A 21,936-nucleotide genomic window follows, 5' to 3' on the forward strand; every position below is an offset into this window, starting at 1 on the left:
CTTTATTTCTTTGTAAACAAGGTAGAGTCTGTCAGGTCAGCAATAGTACTTCCTACAAATGACCCATCAGTGTTTATTCTCTGCTCAGCTGTTTTACATTCGTTTGAGCCTGTTTCATTCACAGTTCTTAATGAGCTGGTTAGACAAATGAAACCCTCTGATTCTCCTGCGGATGTTATCCCTGCATGGCTCTTTAAAGAGGTTTTTCCCTCGATTGGAACTTCAGTCCTTGCCGTTATAAATAGCAGTATGACTTCTAGTGTGGTTCGCGATGGTTTTAAACATGCAATTGTACATCCTTTATTTAAAAAAACTGGCCTTGAACCCTCAGTTTTCTCAAATTATAGACCGATCTCAAAACTCCCAGAACATAGTATTTACCCAATTCAATACAATTTTGATACTAATGGTATTATGGAGGTTTTTTAGTCTGGTGTTAAACATTTACATTCCACTGAAACAGCACTCTCACAGGTTTTTAATGACGTTCTTATAGAAAATGAAATGATTTTTGAACTAAAGTGGACGATAGAAGATTGAAAAATGCTGCCTGGTCTGATGGGTCTCAATTTCTGCAACACTCAGATTTTAGTGTCAGAATTTGTCTTAAACAAAAGCATGGATCCATCCTGCCTTGTATCAGGAAACGCTGATAAATTGAGCAAGTGAAACCACAACTTTAAAAGATTATTCTCCAAAATGAATCTTTTTGACAGCTTAACCCTTAGATGCACACGTGGTATCAAAAATGACCCCACGGCTTGTTTTTCTTCAAAATCTTTAAAATGCAAAGTTGTAATATATTCATATTCCAGGTATTCCTCATAAAATATGTTTGTAACATGAGGCCATTTGCATTTTTATTTATTTTTTCATTAATTTTTTAAAAAATGCAGTTTTTGTATCACTACCCCACTCTTCCACAAGTGGGGTCAAAAATTACCCCAAGCAGTTCCTATGGAATTTTCTATGAAACTTTCATTCTTAGCACCTCTGACTGTCCCACTTACACTTCTGATGGATCAAGAATTAATTTTTACACAGTAACATACACGATTTAAAGTCAGGGCTGCACATAAGTGGTCTTCAGGTGTGCCCTACAAATGATCCAGGACAGATGGGATGAAGAGCCCATCAGAGGCATTGACTCAGAATTTGACATCTCAGATATAGAGGACCCAGACTATTGTCGTCCCCCTCCCCCCGAACAAGACTAGTCAGATACAGAGGAGTCCTCTGAAGAGGAAATGGATATTGAGTCTAACACAATGAGCCCCTCTTACTGCTCTAGCCACAATATTCTGAATTAGTTGGCCAGGGCTTGCACCTGGGTCTAGTACTTTCTCCCCAGTAAATGCATGGAAGATGTTCATGTCTGATAATATAATAGAAGAGGTGCTGACATGCACAAACATGGAGGCACAAAGAGTAGCCACAGACAGGGGAAAAGAGTGGAAAAATGTAATCAAACAAAAGCTCCTGGCCTTCATTTGATTGACCATTTTTGCAGGAAGTGAGAAGAACTGGGATGTACAAGTTGGTGTGTTTTTTGGGAGTCCTCTGCATAACCCATTGTATAAGGCCACTATGTCAATTCAAAGATTTAAAGATATTGACCGTTTCTTGCACTTTGATGACAAGAGGACCAGAGCCTACCGACTGAAAACAAACCACATGGCAGCTTTCCGCTACATATGGGGCCTGTTCCTGGTCAAGTGCAGGCAGAAATTCATCCCTAGTGATTGTGTTACAGTGGATGAACAACTTGTGCCTTTCAGAGGGAAGACCCAGCTTCTGCAGTATATGCAGAGCAAGCATACAAAAGTGATACAAGCGATAGAAAACTGCAATTTCTTAAAATTAATGAAAAAACAAATAAAAATGCGAAGTGCCTCATGTCACAAACATGTTTTATGAGGAATACCTCAAATATGAGAATGTTACAACTCTTTGTTTTGAAGATTTTGAAGAATAACAACCAAGTTTGTAGCAAAATGCATTATTTCTATTTGGGGTCATTTTTGACCCCACTCATGGAAGAGTGTAGGTATTGGTAGGTTGTGCATCCAAGGGTTAAACAGAAAATCAGAAGTTTTCATACCTACAGCAAGTTTGATAAAAAAATTTAAAGATCTTATTTTTCATAACTTTCAGGACAGATTTTTAATAAGCTGCAGGAACCCTGTTCAGTGTGAGTAGAGAACAGCCAAGTCCCCTCCTCTGATAAACCTCCATCTGTGCCACTGAAAACAGATCATCAGACTCTGACTGTAAACATGTTTCCATTTGTCACTTCAGTCTTTACTCTGAAATACAGGAAATGACATCATGGCTCAAAATCTTTGTCATTAAACTTTTTCTTTATTTAACATTTTTTAACATTATTTAACAACTTTATTTAACTTTATTTAACAAAATTAATTCAATAAAAACTTGAGAACAGGGAACAGATTTTTCATTGAACTGTTGAGAAAAAAAGAAGGAAAACACTGAACACAAACACCACAGAAGAACAGTTTACAAAGATTCAAATGGAACTACGGGAACATTTTCATTCATAGCTGTCTCATTAGATCTTTACAGCAGAGTCTATCTGAACTCTGTGGAGCAAAACAGAGCGTGTCCGCTCCGACCGGCTCTAAAGGGTTAAGTTGGACCCTGAAACCAGAAGAGGATGTTTCTCTCTCTTCAGATTCACCGTCATCCTGTGATGGGAACGATTTCAGCCCTGCGTGATCGCGCTGATGTTTGCACAAAGCAGATAATGAAGTGAATGTTTTGGCACATTGGTAACAGTGAAACAGTTTATTAGTAACGTGGGATCGTTTGTGTGCAGAGTATGAACTGAGATTTTTGAAGCTCTTGTCACACTGCTCACAGCTGTAGTTTCCTTCCATGTGTGTACGTTCATGCTCGTTACAATTATCTGAACGTGAGAAGCTTTTGTCACAGTGTCTGCACTTGTATGGTTTCTCTCCTGTGTGGACTCGTTTGTGTGTTTTAAGGTGACCTGCAGTGGTGAAGGATGACCCACACTGATCACAGAGGTGCTTTTTGACCCCACTGTGAAAGAGTTTGTGTCGTTTTAAGTCACCTGATGTGGGGAAGCTTCTCCCACATTCTTTGCAGTATTTCAGTTTGTCTCCAGTGTGTTTATGTTGATGTATTTTTAGGCCGGCTTGCTGACTGAAAGTTTTTCCACAGATGTCACAACGAAAGTCTTTCCCACCACCACAGCGATGACAGGGTTGAGAAGTGGATCCATCTGTGTCGCTCTGCTTCTAAACAAAGACACAAAGACAGTGTAAGTCAGTCCTTCAACACTTTTATCCTGAACGTCGCCTGAAATAAAGAGCATCTCTGCAGACGTCCAATTATATTTTAATTGTTTCAATTAACACACTCAGTTTACTGGGCTACAATAACTACAATACTACCACCATAATACTACAGCAATACTTATTTAATATTACAGTAACATCTGACTTACACTTAAGTACTACCACACTACTGTTTTTAGGGTACCCATGGTAAACTACTGTAACACTGCAATAATACTGATTTAATACTGCATTAATAACACTGTAATTGTGCAGTTATAACACTCAGCTGACTGGGACACAAAAAAACACTATTACCCCCAATGACACTGAAATTATAACATTAAATGGCTATTTTAACACTAAAAGTACTAAAGTTATATGAAAGCAATAATACTACAGCTACAATACTACGAAACATTACGTAACGATACAACTTTGTTAACCATATCAGAAGATTACTGAATGGTTTGGTTTTGTACTTAATTTATGTTTTATTTTATTCCATTTACACCTGACAGAGGAATGAGCTGCTGTAAACCAAAGGCCATTTATACAGAAATAACACCATGATATACCACGAAGCTGCCTGAAGATTCAATAACAGCATCATATCAGTTTTCAGGACTTTTTAGTTTCATATCAGTTTTCAGGACTTTTTGTTTTTCTTATGATCGTGTAAGCAAAAATCATAACTGAAATTAGAACTTGAATAATGGCTCAGAGCTACTCTTCGGTGCAGTAGCAGTGCTAACATGCTAACACAATTTAATGAGCAGACTTGTTCCAAACAGTCAGACTGAACTTACAAGAATAAAATAAAAATACAAACCTCACAGTAACTGCACTTGTAGAGTCTCTTTCTGGTGTGGATCTGTTGGTGTTTTCTCAGGTACTGTGGAGTTTTAAAAGTCTTCTCACACAGGTCACATTGATAAGGTCTCTCCTCAGTGTGGGTAAACATGTGGCTTTGTAAGTGTGTGTCTGTTGTAAAGTATTTGCCACACTGATCACACCAGTACACATCTTCTCCGGTGTGAATGCGTAGGTGTATATTTCGGCTCCGTAGCTGGCTGAAGGTTTTTCCACAGAAGTCACAGCTGTATGCCTTAATTCCAGAGTGGGTAACTAGATGTCTCTGTAAGCTGATCTTTTGAGTAAAAGCTTTGCCGCACTGATCACAGCTGTAAGTTTTAACTCCACTGTGGATGACTTGGTGTGTTTTTAGGGCTTTCTTCCAGGAAAACGACTTTCCACACAAGTCACAGCTGAACAGTCTCTCTCCAGTGTGGATGAGCTGATGTTGTTTTAGTTCAGACTTCAAAGTAAAATCATTCCCACACTCGTCACAGGTGTATTTTTTCTCTCTCTTTCTTCTGTGAGGTTTGTCGGCCTCCTGAGAGCGCTGACCTCTCGGTCCATGTTGGTCCTGCAGTGACAGAGATACAAACAGAGGCAGTGAGTGAAATGCATTCATTGAACAAACTGAAGCTTCAAACTCCCTCCATTAACACTAGTTTTAAACCTGAAGGTGGAATGTGGCACCAAACACCTTAAAGGTCTCTTATCCCCACCTACTGGTAGTAGTAACACATTACATCCAACCTGGTGTTAAAGATAATTAATGACTGTAAACACTCTAAAATCATGCCCATCCCTCCTGCTTGTACACAAATATTAATGCTAACACACTCAGAATAGTAATAAATGTTTACCAGGTCTGTACTTTTTTATATTTCCTGTTGCTGATTCTTATTATATAATTCTGTAATTGTCTAATTTATTCAATGATAATGAATCAAATGTAACAGTTACTAGCTTGGTTCAGTGCAGGATGATGTCAGAGTCTGATTGTAACCTGAGGGGTTTTTTTTTTTTTACTCTCTACATTAAAAAAATTATATCTGTATTTTCTACTCCTTACTTTTTCAAAATAGGCTTGTTACTTCTGGTTTAAGGCATTTGAGGAGAGTTATTTCATCACTGCAGGTATCAAAGATCAAATTGATTAGAGCCTAAACAGTAACATGTGAAATCCAATCATGATCATGTACTAATCATGAGAGATGAAAGAGGCAAAACTGTGTGCTTTAGTCAGGGGTTAAATTGGGCCGGTGTTTGTTTTTTGGCACAAAACCTGAACGACTGCAGGTGCTGATAAGGTGCAGTCGCGGTATTTCAACATCTAGCAATACAAAGACAACAAAGAAAATATTTTTTATGTGGCAGCGTTTCTATCAGCTCAACAAACATCAGCAAACACAAAACTCTTTATGTGCATTTTGTCTCAGTGTGATTTAAAGACTGCTGTAAAAATCCTCTGCAGGTTAGTGCAGGATAAGCAGGTAAGTTTACTGTTTACTGCATTGTATTATTACATTATTATTACATTACATTAATATAGCACAAGGTTCAGTTAGTTTAGCATAAAACATATATCGGTACTTCAGCTTTTAATGGAGTATTTCGTAACACTAGTTTCTGTCACCTTCTGTGTTGAGCTCATTGTTTTCTCTGCAGTGGCTGAGCTGAGTCCAAGTAGCTGTTGTTCCTCTGCTGCTCCGTCAGACTCTTCTCCTCCTGCTGATCAGCTGGGACACAAAACAGATCTTTGTTAGACTCCACACTGCACTGAAGTGTCTCATATGTTCATTTGAGAACACAAAGAACAAATATTTAGCTTCCCTGGGTGGGCAACTTGGTTGAAATAAACACAAAAGGTTTGAGCACCGATACCAAATTTAGCAGTATGGCACACCAGTACCAGGAGAGCAATTCCTGTTTAAAGAATGTCCTGGCCAAAAACAAACACAAAACAATCAATGGAGCTGCAAAAACTAGTACAGTGTTTCCAAACCACTGTGCCGTGGGGCACATACGTGTGCCGTGAGAAATGATCAGGTGTGCCGTACAAGATTATCCTGTCTGAGTGGGTGTAGAAATCTGAGCCATGATCTGAATAACCCTCATCACTCAGTCCACTCACACTTGGATTCTATACATGGATCAAGTCCACTGCACTACTTTCAAGTATTCTGAAACCTGTCCTCTAATGTGTGCCTTCCTCCTCTTTGTATTTACTCCTCCTCTCTGTCATTTATTCTAGCTGTCTTATTATTTATAATGTTTTCCAAGCACAGTTGGTATGGAGCACCCACAATTTAGCTGAATATGTACAATGAAAATAACAAAAACTATTCTATTGTATTCTATTCTATTTATCTTTGTTCCTCCATTTCAGTTTTGTTTGCAAACATGAAAATTATCTCACCCTCCAAAAAATTATGGAGCTTAAAAAAATCAGCAGTACTTCTAAATGTGATAAAATTAGAGCACAGATCCCCTCTTAGGGGCCGAGGCTGTATTTGTTTTAAAAATGCATCTCTGGTATCTCTGGCCTATCATTATTATTTTGCTAACAGTTAAGCAGACTCACTCGCTGAATACTGATCAGTATATATCATAATCTTTGAAATGATTCTAATAACAGGCCTCTCACAATGAGGCCAGTTTTTACAATCACATGCCCTGTGGGCCGACACAACTTTGCCCTGATAAGAAAAAGGCAGCTGTGTTTTAGCCTGGAATACATTTATTTTTATATTTCTCATAAATGTATTTTATTATAGCGCTTTTAATGCCAACATGTCAGAATTTTTGGAATTTAAGTTACCTTAAATGGATGAAGGGTGGTGCTAGCTAGCTTGGTTAGCTAGCTGCATTCAAAAACTGTGCAGGTGCCACAGAGATGCTAACTAGCGCTTAGTAACAAACCAAAAAATAATAGAAGCTTAGCTCATTTTAAAGATTTTTTCTAATATTACCACTGTTTTCTTCTCTGTGTTTCATTAGCATTTGTTGATATTTTCTTGTAAATTAGTTTATAGCAGCTTGACTTGATGTAGAGGCTTTTTCTTTCACAGGGTTCACAAATAACTGACAACAGAGACCGAGGAGAGCAACAGAAAACTTCACTCAGGAGCTAAACTCAAGATTGACCGAACTCACATCGAAGTTACCTTAGTGCTTCTCTTTAGATGAGCCAGAACAATAAACTAAACACAAACAAGCGGGAACTGTGTGGCTTCTTCTTCTTCTTTTGGGTTTTTCTTTGGCGGTTAAAGCTTTAAGGTGGGTTACCGCCACCTGCTGGACTAGATGGTTAATATCCTAAATGTCATCATTCCTTTTTTATGTCTTAAACTAATTGAGTGTCACTCTTTGTGAGCTAAAACTAGAGATTTAAAAGTATTTTAATAAACAATAAAAACTAAGACAAAATGTTTCAGTGTGTTTTATTCATTAACATAAACATCAGATGTCTTCAGCTTACCATTAGCTCCATTTCTTTAAGAGGTTTTGCTTCCTGCAGGCCACCACAGTATTCAAGAATGTGTTGTTTTGCCTGATTTAATAAAGGTTACACTGACTCACTTCTCTATCATCAGATCCAAGTGTGACATTAGCCATAATTTCCCAGGAGGGGACTTTGACGACCGTGGCTCAGGGAGTTGGGAAGCACATCTGCAACCAGAAGGTTGTCCTGGTCGTTGTGTCCTTGGGCAAGACACTTTACCCGTTGCCTCCTGGTGGTGGTCAGAGGGGCCCGGTGGCACCAGTGTCCTGCAGCCTCGCCTCTTTCAGGGTGCCTGTGGCTACAATGTAGCTTGCCTTCACCAGTGGGTGGATGACTAAATGTGTATAAATGCTTTGGGGTCCTTAGGGACTAGTCAAGTTATACAAATACAGGACATTTACCATTTTCATCGACGCACCTGAGCGGAACCCGCAATCACGCCTCGCCTCCTTAACGTCTGTGCCATCTATGCTGTTGTGTTGTTGTTGGTATATGTCGGGCTGTGAGCTGAAAAGCTACAGCTGACTGTATGCGTACAGCAATGTGTGTGAAAAGTGGTCAATAAAGAGATGCTGAAAAGCATGTTCATGGAAACATCCTCGGGTCTGCCGTGATATGTTTACAATGGCACTTCTGCTCCTGAACCTCTGTGCACAGCGTCTGCAAATCAGAGCTGAACAAAGTCACTTTCATCTTTATGCAGGACTGTAAACTGTCATCTGTGAGGCGTGAGCGGTGTTTGTTTTTAACATAGTTCACGGTGCTGCTGACATAATGTGGATCTGAAGATCCATAATTGGCCTAGCTGGGGTTGAAAGTCTCGTTTCAGCAAGCATACAGGCTTCCGCGAGTGTGACGCTTATTTTGAACGATGAAAAAGTAATAAAATAAGTTTATTTTTATATTTCAGTGTCACAATAATCTTCCAATTTAGAACTACAAGTTGAAAAAAAGAACTAACATAAGTAAAATACAGTTCAGCTAAATCCTTATACTTTATTTTCCCAAACCACGCGGAGCCGCAGGTTGCCGACCCCTGTTCTAGAGTAATGATTCTTGCTTCAGGTGTGAGAGGTCCCGGGTTCAACTCCCGGACAAGCCCATGTGGTGTTATATAAACTCTATGAACATTAGATCTTACATATTTCTTGGTCAGGTGCCATTTGAACCACATTCAACTCTTTAACAATAAGTCTGCACCTGCTTTGTGGAGGCAACTAATTGATTTGATAAGAACTTTCCAAAAATCTCATCCAATTAATTCTCCTTTACAGATTGTTTAACTGTCACTTTTTACAATAAGAATTCTCCAACAAACTTTTGGAAGAAAATTATTTTTCTTTCATTTGTTTTGACCCCAAACTAACCAAATGTAAGGCTTTTTTTCATCAGCACAATAGTTGGTCTATATTCCCCACATCCTGTTATGTCCTTATTCTCTTTGGGAATCACAGATATGAATATAATCAATTGATTAATTAACCATTGAATTCCACTGATGTGTTCATCCACAGCCTCAGGTCTTTGTTACTGTTGGGGGTGCTGGATGACCCGGTTCTTCTGGATCCATCTGTGTCTGCCGCTGGCTCCTGGGGGCCATTATTGCAGCTTCCCACCCTCATCATCAAGTACAATGGCGACAAAGAAACACACATACTCTCTCTCTCTCCAACAGACACACCACAAGATGATTGCTGGTTTATGTATCTGTGGATCTTCATGTGCAGCAGTTCTTTGTAAAATAACAAAAAAACCAAAAAAAATAAATAAATCAGCAGACGTAGTGAGGCGTAGACTGTGACAACACGAGCTTGACACGGGGTCTCATACTGTGATTGTGAATATAGGGGATTGTAGCTCAAGTTAACGTGGAAAGATAGACGTCTAAGGTCTCTAAAACATTTGGATGTTCAGTAGGGATGGGTATTGATAAGATTTTCACGATTCAGATTCAGATTGTAAATGTAAAATAAAATAAATATTCTTCTGTAGCAATAACAAAGTATAACATAAATTATTCTGTAGCAATTACACAAGAATATCCAGTAATGTCCCTGCCTACAATTACACACATTCACTTACCAAAAATCGGGGTATCTGCTGCGGCAAATGGGTGCAAGGCTTTGACCACAAACTCAGTCACTGCTCGGTGACATTCGTCTATCCTGGCCTGAAAGGAGACGCTACCGGTAGACTGCAGCGAGAACTGCCAGCATCTGAGCCAGCCAGACTCTGTCTCTCTCATCATGGTCACCTAAATGCACAGTAATGGCAGGTTTTGTAATAAGGCAGATCGCGCTAACATAATATGCACTGTTAATTGATTATTTACCTGCCGCATTAACGGGAGAGGACGTGTAAACGTTACCGCTGCTGCTGGGTTGAGATTCACGAGTCCGGAGCGGAATTAAAAACACGACATTCATTTAAGGTCATCGCGTGTTTTGTGAGCAAATGCTTTTGCATATTCGTAGTGTTTCCTCCCTTAAATGAAATATCTACTTGGCAAGTATTGCAAGTTGCCTTGTTGTCATCCGTTCTCGTAAAGTATAATCAAACTTTTTAGCGTTTGAGCCGCCATGTTTCCTGCCAGGTAAATGACGCTCCGCAACGTGGTGACGTCATTCGGGGCGACTGGAATCGATAAGGGAATCGTTTGCAAAAATGGCAAACAATTGAAACAGTGGGAACCGGTTCTCAACAAGAAGCAGTTTTTGATACCCATCCCTAATGTTCAATCTCTGAAGAAGGTTTGGAGACATGTAGAAAATATATATATTATTTTTTACAAATACTGGAAGCTACAACCTGAAATAAAACACATTTTCATTAATTCATCTCTTATTATATAGAAAACTTCGATGATGTTCTGTCTCCCAGTAGGTATTTTGGATCGAACAAACTGTATTTAAAATAGCCAGAGTAGACTGAATTCAAATATTTCTAATCAAACGGTTAAAAATAAAGGGCCAAAAGTTCACCCCAATTGGAGACTGATATGTTGAGCTACATGAAGACAAGAAGATTAAAACTTAATACAAAAAAAGCTGATATACATTAAAATATTTGTAATTAAAGGAACATTAGCTGCTGTCAAGGCTCTAATTTGCTCCTTCAAAACTTGTGTTGTCAACTCTGGAGTTGTTTACATTCATACCAGTGTTTAAAACAACAGGGTTGAATTCATAATGTCCGTTGCCTGGTGGCATCGACCAGCCAAACATCTGGTATATGAATTTGTTAAAACTCAGTAATCTGGTGCAGTGTCTACACCTGCCAACTACAAAGAAGCATGAAGCCTGTCATGAAGTCAAGCTTCTTGTTCAAAGCCTTTACATGCTTCCTCCAGGACACTGATAGATGTAGTTCAGAGGAAAGAAAAGAATTCCTACAAGGTCAGTAGATCTGTAACACAGTCTGGATTTCTTTAGGATGGAAACATTACTTTTCAGAGACACGGAGCTCAGAGAAAACTACAAAAGTGGGTTGTCCATACCAAAATAATCTAGATGGATAAACTGCACCAAAGGCAAGAGGAGAAAATATTGACAGTACTGTGCAATATTTAACTTCTACAACTTCAGCTACACCAACACAAGGGAGGAAGTGGCCTTTCTCTACCCCCCCACCCTCTTTAACTGACCACATGGGTCAGAATATTTACTGTTATGCTTTGGCACTAGTCACAGGCATTTTGGCTGCATTCCTACAATTTGCCACCAGATTTCACTTGAACATTGCTCACTGGGCAACAATGCTGAGTACATACCTGTTGAGATTCTGAGAGATTCAGATTGATGAAAGCCACCTGAGTCTTCCAGTCTGCCATTTTTGCAGCTTCACAGACTAAAAAAGACAAAACTGGTTTAAGCATCTCTGCTGGAGCAGGTGGTTTGTTGCTGAGGATTCGAAGCATCTGTTTGAACCATCCTGTTTTGCAGCATCAACAACCACACTGATGTCAGCTCAGTGAGAGTTGAAGACATGATAACCAGTCATGGGTTCATAAACTGCATTAGGATGTACCTGTTCCACTTCACCCACTGAACCCAGGAGAGTAGGCACTGGAAAATCTCTTCTCCTGACCAGAGTCTTTGGCTGTAGAGCAGCTCTTGGTGAGGGTGTGTGCCTTACTTGTGAGGTGCTGTGGAGAGAAACAAAGAAATTGACCAAAAAAAAAAGTAGGCTTTAAGAAAACAACCCTCCCAAAACCAATGTGAATATAGACTGCTCCAAAAAAAAAAAAAAAAAAAAAAAAAAAAAAAAGGTAACATAAAAAGATGAGACCCCAGATGTGAATTATTAAAATGTTCTTTTTAAATACTTTGTTCTTTACATAGAACAACAAAATCACAAAAAATCATCAATGGAAAGAGACATCAGTGTAATGTTTTAAGAGTTTCTATCAGGTCTTTGCAGGGAGAGCTGAAGCTCTTTTAAAGACCTGTTGGTCAGTCTCAACACATTCTTGACCAAACCATTGACTGCTGAGGGCCTTTTAAACTGAGGTCAGAGTGAGTGCAATGTTCAGGCAATCTGAGTCCACGAGGGCCAGTGTCCCTGCAGGTTTTAGATCTCACCTTGGGTCAACACACCTGAATCTCATGATTAGTTTGTTACCAGGCCTCTGGAGAACTTCAGGACATGTTGAGGAGCTAATTTAGCCATTTAAATCAGCTGTGTTGGTTCAAGGACACATCTAAAACCTGCAGGGACACCGGGTGGACTGAGATTGTCCACCCCTGCTCTGCACCCAACCATCTGCTTCATGCTTCCCAACAGCTTAAACCAGTTTCTTCAAACTGGACTCCCTGTTCAACTGTGGAGGGAGAAAGCAGTGTCATGATTTCAGTACAAACAAAATCATCTGTGCCCACGCTTATTCAATCCTACTGCAGACAAACAGCTAGTGATGGCCCGCTTGAAGCTGACCCTCCGGTGCGTGTGTCAAAAAAAAAAAATCAACACACTGCTTCAGAAGCACTGTGTCGAAGCTTGATTCATTTGGCCAGAGTCACGTGATCAGTGACGCTCGAAGCTTCATTTAGAACCTAACTGCTTCGGTATCTGATTCAATGGTTTATAAGGAAGCGAATCATTCGCGGGATTTGTGGAGTGTTTTGATGGTGACAGATAGCAAACCACTGATATTTTTACTGAGAGATTTGGAGCCAGCGAGGAATAGAGGAGTTTCTGTTGTGTGGGAGTGTTTTGAGTTGATTTTGATCAATCGGGTGGGTTTTCCAGCTTTGTGTTCTTGTTGTTTGCTTTTGTTTTGTGCGTGTTTGTTTTATCTGACAACAGGAAAAACTTAAAATGTCAAAATCTGCTTTTCATAATATAAATATCATTAAATAACTTTAGAAAGACTTCTATTTGACTCTTTATATTTAATGTTATAAAAATATATATTTTATGTTTTAAATAATCTTAAACTGTTAGTCTGCAAAATGTGCAGCAATTTAATTTATTTATTCTCTTTAGCTGATAGTTTGTGGGGCCCAGTTAGACTGTATAACATTCTTTAAATCGTTATCAATAAAAGAAAACTAAAGGAAACACATCTAAAGCAAAGCACGCAAGAGAACCAAAAACTCAGCAATCCTCTCTGCTCCAACTGACACTGCATGAACAGGTGCCTAAAATAAGCAATCAATACCACCCAAATCACATGACCCACCACAAACTATCACAAAATACTTTCAATACAAACCTCTTAAACATAACCATCAAAAACCACACAGTTAACAACAGCATGCAATCTGTATATTAAGTTAAGGCTTACTGGGCTTAAGCCCGGGTTGTTTTTTCAGAAGCCCGGGGTCTTTTGGAGTGTAATTTTTTCATAGTTAGATGCCTGGCTGACAACTGTATAAAACAAAACTACACACAATATTCGAAGCACATAGTGCACACTGTGGGAATTCACAACTGTGCGTAAATCCCCCCCCTAATATTGGTATGATCCGAGCTCAGGCACTAAGCACTGAGCGAGGGGGCGAGGCAGCTGCTGCCTGCGAGTGCGCTGTTGGAGAAACGGAGCCAGGCAGACACAGTGTTGCCAACTTAGCGACTTTGTCGCTATATTTAGCGAGTTTTCAGACCCCTTAGCGACTTTATTTCTAAAAAAAGTCGCTTAAAAAAGACGTGAAAGCGCGTATCGCTTTTACTCTCAACAAGCAGCGGGTGCTGTAACACAGTCAGTTCTTCTTTTACTCTTTTACTCTTATGCTGTTTTGTGGATCACAAGGTTTAAAACTACTTATAAACACACACACAATGTAACTCCACCAGAGGGCCTATTTCGGGTCACTTTTGCCGGTCCAAGCCCGGGTAAAGGAGCAGGGTTGGAATTGTGACATTAAAAAAAACAATAATTGCTAAAAGAAATTTAATTTGTAGTTCTAAATAAACTCTAAATGCATTTAGGACGTTTTTTACTCACTTTATGTCTCTTCCACGATGTTATTTCTCTCTCCAACAACATAGGTTACAATTAGATTAGCATGACCAATTATGCAAATTAGGCGATGACGTCATTTAGCGACTTCTAGCGACTTTTAGGACAACCAATAGCAATTTTCCTTACTGAGGAGTTGGCAACACTGGGCAGACAGAGGAGAACTGAAGTTTGACCAGGTACCAAAGCAAATCATTCCTACTGTACAAATAATGTAAATATGACGGTGCATCACGAAAGATTGATATCAAACTGATCACGTGACCCATATTACGTTACTTGCTCTTCAAGTGAATCAACAAATGGCGAAATGAAAAGCCGAACAACAACAATGCTGTTTCTTTAGAGAGTCTTAGCTTACATGTGTGTTTATTTCATATTTTCAGTTGTTACCCTCCACGGCTAAATAAATCGGTTTCAGTAATGCACTGATATACAAGAATGGACATAAGGGGCTTCTTTCAAAGAAAAAACTCTGGTAGATGTTATTTTATATATTATGCTTTGTATGTTGTTCAGTATATTTCTATGCAAGACAAGAGGAACTTCAATACACAGCAGTATATTCACAGTTTAAACCAGATATTTACATACACTTTATGGAAAACACAAGAACATTTTTTTACTGTTAAACATCAATTTAAAGTAAACTTGTTTTGTTTTGGATAAATAAATATTGAAATATCTTTTGAATTAGTTAAACGTCAGAATAAAGAGAGACAGAGCTGTCTATTTTTTATCACTTTCATCAAATTTAGGAGTACATATACACTAAGTTTATTGTTAATTAATAAGAAAACTCCAGATGTTTCCATTCTGAGCTGAAGAAGCTTCTGATAGGTTAGTAGAGTCCATGTGAGTAAACTGGTGGCACACCTGTGGATGCATATAAGGCAAAACACAGAGCCTGTTTCTTTTAAATGGGAAAATCAAGAGATGTCAACCAAAACACCATGAAGAGAACTGGAGCTCCGTAAGTGTGGCTCAATTTTGAATACAATTTGGTGCCATTTGCAATTAAGAAATACAGATAGTTTCTCTCTTTACTCTTAAAGTTAACAAATATGTTTTTATATTTATCAATTAAAAAAATAAACATTTAGTCTGATTTGATGTTACAATTAAAAAAAGTGTTTGTGTTTTTATCTGAAGAGTGTGTAAATATCTGGTTTCAACTCTATATTTGATGATGTTGGTGTTTGGCTTGATTGTCAGCATAAAGAGGGAGAGAGAGGAACAGAGAGGGAACAAGAGCTATGGAACGCCAGGACTGCCATAATGAATTAATTAAATACACCATTAAATAATTAATTAAATGTGGCAATAATTAAATAAAATTGGAATTAATTAGTTAAATAAATAGGTATGACACATGTAATTAATTAATTATTGACACATTTAATTATTTATTTAATGATATATTTAATTAATTATTTATGTATTTCACATTTTAATTAAGTATTGACACATTTCATTAATTATTTAATGATATATTTATTTATTTCATTTTGGCAGTCCTGGCGCCTGGCTCTCATCTTGAATTAATTTTATCTGTCAGCCTCACCCATCAAACTCAGGGGGCGGGGTTAATTAGTTTTAAAATACCCCGTTTTTCTGTCACCAACTACACTTTTAACAGTGTTTTAGCCGCGAATGTCGCACCGTAATCTTCACATGTCTGGTCAGGTTGTCAATATAGAACATGTTTGCAAAAGTGCTCAGATGTTTTCAGAGATTTCACTAGCTCTGCTAACAATTAGCATGCCGAGTGCACCCAGGGGGTTACGTTAACCGGTTTGTTTACATATTCCACTCTCCGTGTTCCACATGTTGCATTCGCAGATTCTCATTTTCACCGAACGAACGTCTCTTTCCGCCTGGTCTTGTGTCTCTGTGCTTCTGTAACATAAAGAACGAGCTGACATTTTTCTCACGAAACCAGCGATCAGCTCAACAGACCCTCAGTTTACCTGCATGCATCCTCCTCCTCATCTGTCAGCTGTTTAACACCTGCTGCTAATTCAAGAAACATGCCTACGTTACCTGGTGATAGTCACAGTTTAACTGGGCAGCCGGTGCTCGATATAACACAATGTCAGCGCATTTTTCTGCACAAGATAAGGAAATATAGTGTTTTCCCCGAGCGCAGAGCTGCTGGAGCTTGTTTCCTTACAGAGCACTTTATAGGCGAACCAGCTTCATCAGCGGCTGATGTCCAATCACCGGCACACAGCTTTGAAACCTCGCCTGAGTTTTAGCTCTCAGTGGTTAAACGCTGGACTTAATTCACTCAGGTTCTGTCAGTCGGGTCACGTTTACTTCGCTGTTTTATTTACAACTGAGCAAATCGGTTTGGCTGAGGTTAAAGTTACGTTTCATAACTGCATAGTTTCACAGACGTTTAATGGTTCACTGGCACATGTGTTAGACTGAACTATTCGCTTTTCTTTATCTGGTGTGTTTTGGATTTAACAGTGAATCTTGAGAGTAAACTAACTTTTAAAATGTTTTAAAGAAAGAGAAGAGAAGGCGCATTTCCACCGAGAGGAGTTTGCAACAGCGTGTTCATCATGAAGACTGCAACCTGGACAGAAATATTATATCATCTGTTTTTTAATAGTTATTCAACTGTATTCTAAGCACCAGCTGCCTGTTAGAATATTTCGAGTTTACTTAAATAAAAATAAATGAAGTTAACATATAATTTGTGATTTTTTTTTTCTCTTTTTTTTTTCTTTTTCGGTCATGTTATGTTTAACTGTCAAAGGCTTGTTACAAACTATGAAACACATGTGCAGACTTCTGGATGTTTTGTTCTTTATGCTGTAGATTTTCACGTCTCTGGAATAGTTGGCAGTAATAAGGATGATTTTTTGTAAAATCATATTGATATGATCCGTGACATATTCGTAGATGACCGTTAGATTAGTCAGCTGGGAAACTCTGTGTTAACTCATGGAGCTGAAGATATCGTGGATATGCTGACCTCACTCCGTGGTGTACAGGGCCGTTTACCCTCATGATTAATATACACAATAAAAATATTAGCCGAACATCATGAAGTCTGTATGTGTTTCATAGTGTCGAACAACCTTTGTACAGTTAAAGCCAGCAGTTACTACATGACGGAAACACCAACGTTATCTCTTTTATGCGTTTATACACAGGTCACGCTGATTACTGAACAAAAACCCAAAGATCAGCTGTTAATCGAATTTATTTGCTTTCTCTCCTCCTTAAACATGTTTTTAATGTTAGTTATAATTCAGAATAGAGCAGGGCGATATGGCCAAAAATATTTATCACGATATATATTTGAAAATTTGCGATAACGATATAACTGACGATATAATTGGTGCGAGACAAAATACAACTCCACAACATTACTAGCGCAAAAAGACAACCTTCCATTTATTTTCACTTAAACAAGAAGCTGGTTTTTATGTACATTAAAGCTTTATAAAAATGTAACAGTGCAAATGCAAATTCCTTGCTGAAAGTTTAACCAAAAGGCATTTCCAGTAGAAATGGGCTGACATATCCTGAGCATAACCATGTATAATATCCACTGAAGTTAAAAAGAGGTGCTTTGCAACATTAAACTGCAGTGTGCAGTACGTATTTTTCGGACCATAAGGTGCACGGGATTATAAGGCACATTAAGTGAAACAAAGCAGTCAGATAAATCAAACTTTATTAAACTCATTCTTCTTGCTTCCTCCACTTCTGTACCATTGATTCATTAATGTTGAATTCTCTGGCAGCTGCTCTATTCCCATGTTGTTGCAGTATATTAATGACTAACCTCGTATTGTGGATGGATTATCTCAGTTGTTCTCCTGACTGAAGTTTGGTGTTTACAGCATCCTGCCATGCGATTGCATTTGTCTCTAACTATCAGGAACGTTAACTTTTATAAGTGGGAAAGTGTTAGTGTTCGTCCTCCAGCTTCACTGTTTGTTATGCTAACATAGCTGTGTCGCTAGCGATCACGTAGCACATCATTATATACCAGCTAGCCCAACTTCAGTAACCCTACAAACGTCACTGCTGTTTAGTTTCCTGTCTTCATTTATGTTGCAAGTGGTTGCAGAGCTGTACGTTTGAATTTTTTCAGAAATCTCTCAGTCAGAACATGCTATATCATGCTTGGGTAACTAGCGAAACTAGCGAGCTAACTTCCGCTAGCTTCCTGCTAACTTCTAACTCCGTTAAATGTAATAAATTTAGTTTTCATGGATGCCTGGAAGTTAAACTTCATAGTTACACCTGGTAAAGCAGCAATGCTGATCGTTTTATTAAAGATGAAAGAATTTAGACAGTTTTTAACTCTCAGTGATGCTGCAGTGTTCGTTTGACCTGAAGCATACGGAGTTTAGGACCCAGATTACTCCCAGATTTAAGAGCATCTTAGTCCGACAAATACGACAATAAGGACGGCCGCTTGCATGTTCTGCAAAAAAATGTGCTTTGTTGTGTATCTGACGGACAAACACCAAACCAGTTCCACATCACTGAAGTTGCACCATTTTTACAAACCAAATCTTGTTTCAGTCAACAATCGGCCATGTGCGTATGAAAACAAAGGCACTGGGCATGCGCGTTTTACTCTTATTCTATCGCAATATTTCATTTTCCTATCGTTGCCTAACATTATACCGGTATTATCGTGAACGGTATAATATGGCCCAGCCCTAATTCAGAATTGGCGACTGAAACACGTAGGACACATAAGAACATCAGGAAATAAAACACCGATAAATATAACCTCAGTAAAAGAAGTCAGTGTCAGCGGGGGTTATTACAGCTGTGTACCGGGGCCTGAGCTTTGTCGGTGGTAATAACAGCTCGATTGCTTGCGAGGCGAACGGGTCTATCCACGCTTTGCCGTGAGACTGGGCAAACATCTCCGAAATCGTTGACAAACCGACCAGACACATGAAGATTAAACCACTACATTCTCGGCTAAAAAGATATTAAAACGGTATTTGGTGACACACAAACAGGGTTTTTCAAAGTTCAGTTCTGTTAGTTTCCACATGCCGGTTGTTGTGTGCTAAAAACAATGGCCACCAGGCCAAAGCAATGGTTTTGACTCAATCAGCGTTAGCCCCGCCCCCTGAGTTTGATGGGTGAGGTTGACAGATAAAATTATTTCATGGTGAGACCTGAAGGTGTCAACTGTGCAATAATTAATTAAAATGTGAAATAAAGAAATAATTAATTAAATGTGTCAATAATTAATTAACCCTTTAAGACCTACCATAGAACCAAGTCCGGCAGAGCTTATATTATATTTTTCATGCTGTGGAGCCATTTTTGGGAGCATTTCAAGTTGCTATACATCAATTCAACAATTATAGCCCAGATTTTAATAATATGTATTCATTAAGTGCATAGTAATTACATAAATTGCAAAAAAGTGCAATAAACTACAAAAAAATTGAAAATCGTTTTTGTTTTTTTAACATATATTTCTAGTTAGAGAAATTTAAGAGGCTTATCCCTCAAAACTGTAAATACAAAAAAGTTGCACAAAAAGCCCTATACAGTTTGAAGCTGGAGGATCTCTATATTAATATCCGATAGCAGCTAGGTCCCCTAACTTTCAGTAGCTGTTGAAAGGATAAAGTTGTGGTATATCAGTGGTTAGAAATACCATTATTACTTTAGGATTAGCTTAACACAAAGTCAGGGCTGACCCGGGACCATTGCTGTGAGTCACAGTGCGCAGCATAAAAGTCCTTTCACATCGGACGCAGGATGTGCTGCTAATGCTAACTGCTAACTAAGAGCAAAGGATCCAGAATTTGTTGCTGGCTGCTGGGCTCTGTGGGTTTTTGCAGCAGCTCTACCTGTACTAGATGCACCTGCTCCTTGTCTTTTCTATCTCTGACTTTATGTCCTCTACAAGAGTTTGTTTTTTTTGCTAGTTCTTCAAATGTTCAATAAAAACATCTATGCTAATTCATAACAAAGAAAGCTTTGTAATGAAGACTGTCATTTCCAAAACACTGCCCGCCCCCACCCCGCGGTCCGCAGCGCTGTTGAAAAGGCTGTGGAAGTCCCTGTATTAAACACGTAGACCTGTGACACAAAAATCACCAAACTCGGACGACCACAGACTGTTTTCCTTCATGGTGATGAAGGAAAATGCTGGGTTGGCATGTAAAAGGGCATTTATTCCCTTCAAAGAACTGCAGTTCAAAAAAGCGCCCATGCGACAGCCAAACCCATCTGTTCTCTGATTGGATTGTTACATTTGTGATTGACATGACATTGACCAATCAGATGAAAGGAAGAAAAATAGGGTCAAAATTCGTACTTGTAACTTGCAGGGGTTTTTTTGGCTAAGTCCACACACAAATCTTTTTAACACATACAAATCTTTTTTACGCGCACACAAATCTTTTTTACGCGCACACAAATCTTTTTTACGCACACACAATTTTTTTATTTTTTTTTTTTTACACATACAAATCCTGATTTACAAGTACAAAACCGATTTACAAGTACAAAATTTTTATGACCACATTTTGAGCCCATACAGCACTTAGCAGCTAATTACTGAAATGAACTCACTCCATGTTTGCATCAATTAACGCAGTATTAGATCACCCAAAGAACTTTCCACTCACATAGAGCATTTTTCCAAATGCATCCTTATGTTAATTTGACCTGCAGGTGTTCAGTTGCACCTCTGTGTAAACCCCCACAGCAGCTTTTAGAGGCCAAAACAAGGTTTTCATACTCGGACAAAGTATTAAAAAAATTATGACACCGACTATCACGATGACTGCTGACCACTCGTTTTGTTTTTTATTAATTTTATTAAATGAAAAAGTTTGAAAGTGGCAACTGAAATTAAATAATTTAAATAAATTCTGCATCTTTATTTGTGTGTTTGAAATACCTGATGGACTATGACTTCCGGTAATGGCGTTGACTGGGTAGACGTGTTTTAGGTCCGCTCCGCTACACGGCTCAGCATTTACCTAACGAACCTACTTCTTTGAGATTTTGATTCCCAGTTTTGGATGTATTTTGCCTTTGTCGACTACCGAAGATTTAAAGAATGTCAAAGTCAAAGGGCAAACAAGACCGAGACCGAAAAACCTCGACACCTGCGGCGCCTGTAACTGCAGCCGAGATTAGTTTAATGCTCGAGGAGCATAGAGCTGCATTGCTAGCGGACTTCAAGTCATCCTTTCAGGACTTGTCCTCTAAGTTAGACAGTGTGCAGTCTGCAGTGCAGGACCACGGTCAACGCATTAATTCTTTGGAATCGACATACACTGAATTTGACCAACGTCTGGACCAATTAGAGTTCGAATGCTCTACGCTTCGCAAAGACAACTGGCTAAAATCCAAGGTGGCAGACTTGGAAGGTCGCGGCAGAAAATACGACTTGTGAGACTACCTGAGGACATTGAAGGCCCACACCCGACAGCTTTCTTTTTTCAGCTCCTCGTCGATGTTTTCGGAGCGCAGGTGCTTCCCTCACCGCCCGAGCTGGACAGGGCGCACCGGAGTCCAGCTCCGGTTATTCTGCGACCAAATAAAAGACCTTGTAATCCGTGAAGCTCGTAAGAAAAGCGAGCTCAGCTACAGCGGCCATAGGATCCGGTGTTCTGACAAAACAGCCTTGTCACTACCCGATCCGTACCGGAAACCCGATCGGTACCCCGCATGCGCGAAAGGTGTCTTCTTCCGGTCGAAGCGTTTTACGATAGTTACGGGTCAGAGTATCTGTTAAGATGTTAAGAATAATAAGTATCTCTTAACATGTTTCCAATAAT

General features: G+C 39.0%; 1 protein-coding gene across 9 annotated transcripts; it reads right to left on the minus strand.

The window, feature by feature from the left end:
• Positions 1 to 2,341: 2,341 nt before the first annotated feature.
• Positions 2,342 to 21,827, minus strand: LOC146662038 (uncharacterized). 9 transcript variants are annotated; one of them, XM_085418392.1, is made up of 8 exons: positions 21,558 to 21,825; positions 11,704 to 11,821; positions 11,447 to 11,523; positions 9,760 to 9,931; positions 9,161 to 9,409; positions 5,809 to 5,911; positions 4,153 to 4,749; positions 2,342 to 3,281 (listed from the first exon to the last, which is right to left on the minus strand). In XM_085418392.1, exons 6-8 carry the CDS (start codon positions 5,824 to 5,826, stop codon positions 2,556 to 2,558), a joined length of 1,341 nt encoding a protein of 446 aa, XP_085274518.1. In that variant the 5' UTR covers positions 5,827 to 5,911; positions 9,161 to 9,409; positions 9,760 to 9,931; positions 11,447 to 11,523; positions 11,704 to 11,821; positions 21,558 to 21,825; the 3' UTR covers positions 2,342 to 2,555. The 9 variants fall into 9 exon arrangements, with proteins under 9 accessions (XP_085274518.1, XP_085274519.1, XP_085274520.1 ...); XM_085418393.1 differs by having other exon boundaries at positions 9,161 to 9,506; XM_085418394.1 differs by lacking the exon at positions 9,161 to 9,409 and adding an exon at positions 10,010 to 10,050.
• Positions 21,828 to 21,936: the final 109 nt, after the last annotated feature.

Source organism: Rhamphochromis longiceps, linkage group LG9, assembly GCF_057381845.1.
Source record: "Rhamphochromis longiceps isolate RC_006_pf linkage group LG9, R_longiceps_female_GT1.1, whole genome shotgun sequence".
Lineage (NCBI taxonomy): Eukaryota > Metazoa > Chordata > Actinopteri > Cichliformes > Cichlidae > Rhamphochromis > Rhamphochromis longiceps.

Bases quoted from the DNA above. Each gene is read 5' to 3' on its own strand.
- LOC146662038 (XM_085418396.1), bottom strand. The intron at 3,282-4,152 runs GTTTGTATTTTT...GTCTTTGTTTAG, and splicing joins ACAAGTGCAGTTACTGTGAG to AAGCAGAGCGACACAGATGG.